The following is a 7089-nucleotide window of genomic DNA, read 5'->3' on the forward strand; positions in this document are numbered from 1 at the left end:
CCAGCAGGGGAGACGGGTGCTGATCCCTGTGCCCATCCCCGCAGGGCACCCATGGGCTCTCCGTCAGCTGCCCCGAGGCTGCTCTACCGCAGCACCCGCCTGCTCCGCACGGCCTTCCAGCAGCTCCACCAGCAGCAGCAGCGCGCCGATGTCTTCTGTGACGTGGTCCTGCAGGCTGAAGGTGAGCGGACAGCGCGGCCCATGGAGGCACCGTGGTCATTGGGGTACTGCCGGCAGGGTCCTGGGAACCCCCCCAGGAGGATCAGGGAGAGCAGGGTGGGCTGCAAGGCAGTGACAGCCGCTGTTCCTTCACAGGCGAGGCAGTGGTGGCCCATTGCTGCGTCCTCTCCGTCTGCAGCCCCTTCTTCATGGAGCAGCTGGGCCGGGAGCTGCCTCCCCGGGGCGGCAGGGTGGTGCTGGAGCTGGGGGGGCTGAAGATCAGGGCGCTGCGCAAGCTGGTGCGCTTCCTCTACACCGCCGAGCTGGACGCCACATGGGAGGAGGTGCAAGAGGTGTTGGCGGCCGCACGCCGCCTCCAGGTCACCGAGCTCGAGTCGCTGCAGCTCCAGGGGGGACGCCTGGTGAGGCCGGGACCCCAGCGGCAGCTCAACCGCTCCTGCCTGCGCTCCACCCGGCACTGCTCCCTGCCGGTTGCAGGCAGTAGCGCTGCGCCCGGTGGTACAGATAATCCCTATGGGAGCACCTGTGTCTCCCCACAAGAGAGTGCTGATACACCCCCCCTGCACTCTCCAGAGCCCATGCACCGCAGCCCCGTGCAGCGGGTGAAACTGCGGAAGGTGAAGAGTGGGGGGTGCTGGGAGGTGGTGCAGGAGAGGCAGCCCCCCAGCACCATGGCCACGGGCGATGGGGGGGTGATGGCCCCCCAGCCCACCCTGGGTGCGGGTGCAGTGGGGCAGGCGGACAGGCGCTGCACACGGGCATCCTGGAAGAAGCAGTGCCAGGGGTGCGCTGCACCCCAGCAGGGCTGCAGGCTGGTGCCACTGGAGAACCCCATGGGTGACCCTGAGGAGGAAGAGGTGGATGTGGGGACGCTGGAGCTGTGCCTGCCCCCAGGCACTGTCTGCATCTGGCCCTGCCCCTCGTCCGAGTCTGATGAGGAGGTGGATGTTCTCACCTAGGGAGGACAGCTCTGCCCCTGCTGCTGCCCTCACCCCTGGCTTTGTGGTACTGAAATAAAGCATCAGAGCTGGCAGAGCAGCTGTGGGGCTTTATTGGGGAATGAGAAGGGGAAAAGAGGGATGCAGGAAGACAAAGCGGGATACAGGGGGAAAAAGAGGGATGCAGGGGAGAAAAGGGGGTAGGCAGGGGGATGCGGGGGAAGCCGGGGGGTCCAGCAGTGGCTGCTCACGGCAGAGCTGCAGCATCAGAGACAGGACTGGGGCTGGCAGTTGCCCCCCACTTGGTCTCGCCTCTTCATGGACGCTCTGCCGCGGGTACTGGTCCCAGCTTGGCTGCGGGGAGAGGGAGCTGTGTGTGATCCTCGTTGCCATCCCTGTGCTGTCCTGTCCCTGTGGTCACTCACCCAGCCGCCATCTTTATGCTAAGCTGCTTTTCAGGGCTTCCACCACGTCCTCCGGTTGGGGGAACTTCAGCTTGCGGGGAGGCCCCTTCCCAATGCCACTCCACAGCTCCACAGCTGGGGGAACGAGGGGACAGGTCAGGGGTGCCGGGACCGCCCCCCCCCCGCGCAGCCTTCCTGTTCCCGGCACTCACTGCTGCCGTCCTCCTTCACCAGGGACACCTCGAAGCTGTTTCTCCGCGGCTGCCGGGGGTTGATGTCCACGGCGAGGTGTGCCACGGCCCCGCGCAGGGCAGCGCTCACCGCCGCCGCGTTGCGCCCGAACACACGTCAGCTCTTGCTAGGGGGGGACACGGGGGTCAGAACCCGGGAGGGCACCCACGTACCCTCCCCCGCGGCCCGGCTCACCAGTGCTCGATGACGACGCGGGGACCGGTGCCCCCCGGGCTGCCCTCGCCCTGGCCGCGCCCCCGCTTTCGCGGGGCATCCGCTTGCTCCGGTGCCTCGGCCGCCGCCGGCTGCTGGGCCCCGCGCTTCCTCCCGCGGGGAGCCATCCTAGGGAAAGCGCGGCGCCATGTGGCCGGGCAACGGGGGGTACCCGGGGTCCCGAGGAGCCTTCCACGGGAGGTGCGGGAGGTGGGGGGGCAGGGACCTACCACTGGGGTAGAGGGGGATCCCCACCGGGACCCTAACACGGGAGGCAGAGAGGGGATCCCCGGTAACCCGCCCCTGTGTGAGGGTGAGAAGGGGGGGGGGGCAAGGACCCCACTTTGGGGGAGCGGGAGGGAAGGAGGGCCCCGGGGCTGCCGCCGCGAGAACAGGGTAGGTGTGGGCGGGAGAGGACCCGGGACCGGGGGGGGAGTGGGAAAAAGTCCCGTGGGCAGAAGGGGGTCCCGGCTACCCGCAGCGGCCCCGCCGCCTCCTACCTGCCGCGCCGCGCTGACCACGTGCCGGGACCGCGGGCACCGCGCCGGCCTGCGCCACTCGGCCGAGCCCCCTCGGGGGGGGGGGGGGGGGGGGGGGGGGGGTAGCGGGAAGGGGCGGACGGGGCCGAACGGCGCCCCGCGGGTCTGGGAATCGGGAAATGGGAACCGGGCCTCGGACCACCCCCCCCCCCCCCCGCTCACGTCCCGCAGGAGCCGCTCGCTCTTACCGAAACCTCGGTGCCCTACCTCCCTCCCTCCGCGCAGGCTCAGTGGTTCCGTCCGCGCTCCCGCCGCTCCCCCTCCTGCGGTGCAGCCTGCGCCGCAAGCGCCGACCAATCAGAGCGCGACGTGCTAGCGGCGGCCCCCGCCCCCGCGGCAAGCCCCGCCCCCCGGGCACGGACACGGGCACCGGGACGAACCGTTTATTGTCAGCGATGAGATGCGCGTTCCCCGTCAGGGTCTGTCCCGCGGCCCCGCTGCTGGGCTCTGCTCGCCCCGGGCCCACCCGGGAGCTCCCTGCGCGGCGAGGGCCGGCAGGCCCAGCGCCGGGGCTGGTGCCACCAGGGTGACATGAGGAGGCGATGGGTGACAGCACAGTGCAGCCTCTACTTGTCTTTTTTGGCCTCACCATCGGGGTGCCTTGTGGGTGCCTGCCCCCCGGGGGGCTCCTCCTCCCGCGGCTTCGCCTGCTTCTTGGCCTTCTGGTAGAGCTCATTGAGGTTGAACTCCCGGATCACATTCTCCTGTGGCCGAGAGGCAGCGCTGGCACCCCCAGGACCTCCCTGCCCCCCTCAAGGGTGGCCAAGCCCCATCCTGTCCCAGAGGTGAGAGCCTGAGGCACATCCCACCCACCTCAGAGAAGGTCCAGGACACGGCCCGGCCCTTCTTGTCTATCTGAGGCCGGCGCATGGTCTCTGTCCCACCCTGGAAGAGGATGAGGGTGGGCAGCTGCTTGGTGAGGGGCGAGGTGCTGACCTTGTACCTGTGGCAGGGAGAGGCCAACAGTGACCCTCAGGCAGGTGGGGGGCTCCCAGGGACTCTGCCCCAGCACTTGCCCTGCCACCCATACCTGGTGCTGACGTCCGTGTACCGGCCGACATCCACCTTCCCAAAGTGCAGCCCCGAGCAGTTGTACCTAGGGAGGATTGGGACACGCGGCTGTGAGTGCCCTGTGAGTGTCACAATAGCCCTGGCCCCACCACTCGTTGGGGCCACACAGGCCCCACGCACTTAAGAGAGAGGTCGGCAAAGATGGGGGCGAATGACTGGCACTCGCTGGACCAGTTGGCAAAGAACTCGACGATCCAGGTCACCCGCTTGTCCCGGTCCAGCTCCTCCTACCACAGGGACACAGTACTCAGTGTGGAAGGGGCAGGCAGAGGCCCCTGCACCATGGGGAGGGGATACTCACATCTATGGTCTTGTCACTGAAATACTTGATGTACTCGGGGCCCATGTAGAGCGGGGGCTTGCAGGTCATCAGGAACACTGCAACGACAGAGCCCTGAGCCCCCCGCAGTGCCTGGAAGGGCCAGGCAGGGTTTGGGATGAGGTTCCTCCCTCCCCAGAGCAGCCTGGGGAGCCAAGGCAGAGCAAGCTGTGGGTCAGGTACTTCCCTTCCCTATCAAGGTGCTTCCTGAGGCCCCCCTTGTCCACGGGGCTCCTGACACCTGCAGCCTTCCCCTACATTGAAAGGCACAAGCCAGCCCCGCAGCAAGAGCTCGCTCCAGCCCTTCCAGCAGGGTGGTGTGGAGGACAAGCAGGAACAGTGGGTGCTGAGGACCTGGGGGCACAACTGCTGCCCCCATACTATGGACCCCCCCCCCGGCAGGTCTCACCGATGCAGAGTGTGAGGTAGAGCAGACCCATCCGGATGTCGAGGCGGAAGAAGAGGATGGCGTTTGCTACCTTGCTGAACATGAAAATGTTCCCAATGTGCTGCTCCACCGTGACTGGGAAAGGGAGAGAGGAACAGACGATGGGGCCAGATCCCACCAGGAGCTGGGGAGTTTGGGAGTGGGGATCAGATGTGGTCCTCCAGAACCCAACCAGCCTCCCCCCCCGCACAGGCCCCGGCTCACTGGAGCGTCGGTTCTTCATCATGACGATGGCGCTGAGGAACATGAGGATCTCCACCTCGCGCTGGGATGGGAGAGACGCCGTGAGCGGGAGGCGCCCTTGGGCCTCTGCAGCAGCAGAGCCCGGGAGTGGCCGCCCGCAGCCGCAGCGGAGCTCCTGCCCCGCAAGGCACAGAGACGAGGCCCCGCAGGGCTGCCCGCTCCCTGCCTCTCCCGGAGCCGGGGGTGCCCCTGCACCGACGGGCACCGCTCCCCCCCAACCAGCGCCGGGGCATCCCTATGGGGCTGCTCGCCCCCCGCCAGCGGGCCGGGCCGCGCCGCCTCACCCAGTCGAAGTCGCAGGGGTTCCCATCCTCGCGCTGTGAGGGCAGCCCGCGGCAGAGCGGCGGCACCTTGCGCACGAGCAGGAAGGCGGCGGCGAGCAGCGCGGACAGCGGGTAGTACGGGCGGGCGAGCCAGCGGCACAGCGCGGGCACGGCCGACAGCAGCGCCAGCACCGGCGCCAGCACCGCCATCTTGCCCGGCGCCACTGCCAATGGCGAGCCGCGCCGCCGCGCTAGCCGGACGCCGGCATGCCAATGAGGAAGGAAGAGAGGAGCGACCAATCAAAGGGCTCGGACTGAGTGTCTCTTAGCAACCGGGGCGGTGGGCGGGGCCTGAGCGGAGCTCGGCCAATCGCGGGGAGGCGGAGCGGCCCCGCGCGGGGCACGCCGGGAACATGGAGAACTTCTCGGCGCTGTTCGGCGGGGCCGAGCCGCCGCCCGCTGCCGCCGCCGCCGCCGCGCTGGGCTTCGGGCCGGCCAAAGCGCCTGGCGCCGGGGCCGCGCCGCCCCCCGCTGCCGCTGCGCCGCCGCCGGGCGAGGACGCGGCCCGCAAGGCCGCCGCCGGCCCCTTCTACCTGCTGCGGGAGCTGCCAGGTGCGGGGCGGGACAGCGGGCCGGGGGCGGGCGCCGCGCTGGGCCAATCGGCGGGGCGGGACGAGGGTGCGGCGGTGACTGGCTGAGCGACGGGCCAATGAGGGACAGGGTGGTGGACGAGGAGGTGCAAACGGACCAATCGCCGTGAAGGGGGCGGGGCCAAGCGGTTCTGCCCGGGTGGGGAAGTGGGGCCTTGCGGGGGCCGCGATCCCGGGGCCGGGCGGGGGGAGCGGGGCCGGGGGGGGGCGGGGGCAGCACCTTCCCCATCCTCTTCTGCGGCGCCGGCGCAGGCACGACGGAGCTGACGGGTAGCACGAACCTGATCACGCACTACAACCTGGAGCACGCCTACAACAAGTTCTGCGGCAAGAAGGTGAAAGAGAAGCTCAGCAACTTCCTACCCGACCTGCCCGGCATGATCGACCTGCCCGGCTCGCACGACAACAGCAGCCTCCGCTCCCTCATCGAGAAGCCCCCGATCTGCGGCAGCTCCTTTACCCCCCTCACCAGCACCATGCTCACGGGGTTCCGCCTCCACGCCGGCCCGGTGAGCGTGGGGCCCGGAGCCGGGGGCGGCTGCTGGGGCCGGAGGGGCCCGGCCCGGCCTAACCCGCCCCGTCTGTCCCGCAGCTGCCCGAGCAGTGCCGGCTCATGCACATCCAGCCACCCAAGAAGAAGAACAAGCACAAGCACAAGCAAAGCCGCACGCAGGATCCCGTCCCCCCAGGTATGGGGCTGCGGGCACAGCCACCCCTTCCCCATTGCGTCAGCCCAGGGGCGCCCGCTCACCCCCATCTTGTTCCTCCAGAAACCCCCTCAGACTCCGACCACAAGAAGAAGAAGAAGAAAAAAGAGGAGGACCCTGAGCGGAAGAGGAAGAAGAAAGAGAAGAAGAAAAAGAAGGTGGGGGGGGGAAGCTGGGGCAGGGTCCCCCTGTGGCCGTCGCAGGGGCCGTTCCCTGGGGCACTGCTGTGGAGTGGGAGGCCTCACCGGACCCTGTCTGTCCTTCCTCTGCAGAACCGGCACAGCCCGGAGCACCCGGGCGTGGGCAGCTCCCAGGCCAGCGGAAGCTTGCGGTGAGGCCACGGAGCCCTGGCTGCCAGGAAGGGCCCCAGCTGAGCTGGGAGGACTCATCCCTCCCGCAGCGCTCGGGGTGGCCTGACCCCCCTGGCAGAGAGGACAGCCCCAGTCTGCGGGACCAGGGGACACGGACTCTGCTGGTGCCGGGGCTGCGGCCTCGGCCTTTTATACCCAAAGAACCCAGGGCATCGGGGCCTCTCTTTTTTAGTCACCTTTTAATTAAAGTGTCTGCTCTGAGGGGCTGGTGGCCGTGGCTGCTGCAACCCTCGGCTGTCAGTGCGGGGCGAGGAGCCGAGACCGAGGAGCCCAGGGGCCGCATGGGATCGGCACTGCCCCAGCACAAGGATCCTGGCTGAGCCCCTGCTCCAGCTCTGAGCCCGTATCCTGCTGAGGCAGGAGCAAGGGGGGCTCCTACGTTGGCTTTGGTGGCCGCTCTGCACCAAGGGGCTCTGTGCCCGCTGCCCCTTGCTGCCCAGGGCAGGAGTGACCCCGTGTGGAAGCAGCCACTGGTGGAGCAGCCGATGCTGCTGCCGTGGGCAGTGGGAGCT

The 7089-nt window shown here is 69.0% G+C and overlaps 4 protein-coding genes across 7 annotated transcripts; 2 read left to right on the forward strand and 2 right to left on the reverse strand.

The window, feature by feature from the left end:
* On the forward strand, window positions 1–1215 carry BTBD18 (BTB domain containing 18). 2 transcript variants are annotated; one of them, XM_062632558.1, is made up of 2 exons: window positions 1–181; window positions 316–1215. In XM_062632558.1, the coding sequence occupies exons 1-2, from the start codon at window positions 52–54 to the stop codon at window positions 1137–1139; spliced, it is 954 nt and encodes a 317-aa protein (XP_062488542.1). In that variant the 5' UTR covers window positions 1–51; the 3' UTR covers window positions 1140–1215. The 2 variants fall into 2 exon arrangements, with proteins under 2 accessions (XP_062488542.1, XP_062488543.1); XM_062632559.1 differs by having other exon boundaries at window positions 44–181; window positions 359–1215.
* Window positions 1209–2544, reverse strand: SELENOH (selenoprotein H). Its single transcript, XM_062632560.1, has 5 exons — window positions 2467–2544; window positions 1949–2095; window positions 1735–1880; window positions 1544–1657; window positions 1209–1472 (listed from the first exon to the last, which is right to left on the reverse strand). Exons 2-4 carry the CDS (start codon window positions 2092–2094, stop codon window positions 1557–1559), a joined length of 393 nt encoding a protein of 130 aa, XP_062488544.1. The 5' UTR covers window position 2095; window positions 2467–2544; the 3' UTR covers window positions 1209–1472; window positions 1544–1556.
* A 330-nt stretch (window positions 2545–2874) lies between these two features.
* Window positions 2875–5093, reverse strand: TMX2 (thioredoxin related transmembrane protein 2). 3 transcript variants are annotated; one of them, XM_062632578.1, is made up of 8 exons: window positions 4871–5093; window positions 4548–4608; window positions 4305–4418; window positions 3878–3954; window positions 3697–3803; window positions 3536–3601; window positions 3319–3448; window positions 2875–3209 (listed from the first exon to the last, which is right to left on the reverse strand). In XM_062632578.1, exons 1-8 carry the CDS (start codon window positions 5057–5059, stop codon window positions 3072–3074), a joined length of 882 nt encoding a protein of 293 aa, XP_062488562.1. In that variant the 5' UTR covers window positions 5060–5093; the 3' UTR covers window positions 2875–3071. The 3 variants fall into 3 exon arrangements, with proteins under 3 accessions (XP_062488562.1, XP_062488563.1, XP_062488564.1); XM_062632579.1 differs by lacking the exon at window positions 4548–4608 and having other exon boundaries at window positions 3878–4040; window positions 4871–5044; XM_062632580.1 differs by lacking the exon at window positions 4548–4608 and having other exon boundaries at window positions 4871–4995.
* Window positions 5094–5247: 154 nt separating this feature from the next.
* On the forward strand, window positions 5248–6778 carry MED19 (mediator complex subunit 19). The gene is made up of 5 exons (XM_062632583.1): window positions 5248–5461; window positions 5752–6008; window positions 6092–6188; window positions 6270–6364; window positions 6479–6778. Exons 1-5 carry the CDS (start codon window positions 5263–5265, stop codon window positions 6539–6541), a joined length of 711 nt encoding a protein of 236 aa, XP_062488567.1. The 5' UTR covers window positions 5248–5262; the 3' UTR covers window positions 6542–6778.
* The last annotated feature ends 311 nt before the right edge of the window (window positions 6779–7089 follow it).

Source organism: Pezoporus occidentalis, unplaced genomic scaffold, assembly GCF_034315485.1.
Source record: "Pezoporus occidentalis ecotype Australia unplaced genomic scaffold, CSIRO_AGI_Poc_V1 ctg390, whole genome shotgun sequence".
Taxonomy (NCBI): Eukaryota; Metazoa; Chordata; class Aves; order Psittaciformes; family Psittacidae; genus Pezoporus; species Pezoporus occidentalis.

Bases quoted from the DNA above. Each gene is read 5' to 3' on its own strand.
- TMX2 (XM_062632578.1), bottom strand. From the start codon at position 5,059: ATGGCGGTGCTGGCGCCGGTGCTGGCGCTGCTGTCGGCCGTGCCCGCG. The intron at 3,955-4,304 runs GTGAGACCTGCC...CTGTCGTTGCAG, and splicing joins CTACCTCACACTCTGCATCG to TGTTCCTGATGACCTGCAAG. The intron at 3,449-3,535 runs GTATGGGTGGCA...TCCCTGCCACAG, and splicing joins TACACGGACGTCAGCACCAG to GTACAAGGTCAGCACCTCGC.
- BTBD18 (XM_062632558.1), top strand. From the start codon at position 52: ATGGGCTCTCCGTCAGCTGCCCCGAGGCTGCTCTACCGCAGCACCCGC. The intron at 182-315 runs GTGAGCGGACAG...GTTCCTTCACAG, and splicing joins CGTGGTCCTGCAGGCTGAAG to GCGAGGCAGTGGTGGCCCAT.
- MED19 (XM_062632583.1), top strand. From the start codon at position 5,263: ATGGAGAACTTCTCGGCGCTGTTCGGCGGGGCCGAGCCGCCGCCCGCT. The intron at 6,189-6,269 runs GTATGGGGCTGC...TTGTTCCTCCAG, and splicing joins GCAGGATCCCGTCCCCCCAG to AAACCCCCTCAGACTCCGAC. The intron at 6,365-6,478 runs GTGGGGGGGGGA...CTTCCTCTGCAG, and splicing joins AAGAGAAGAAGAAAAAGAAG to AACCGGCACAGCCCGGAGCA.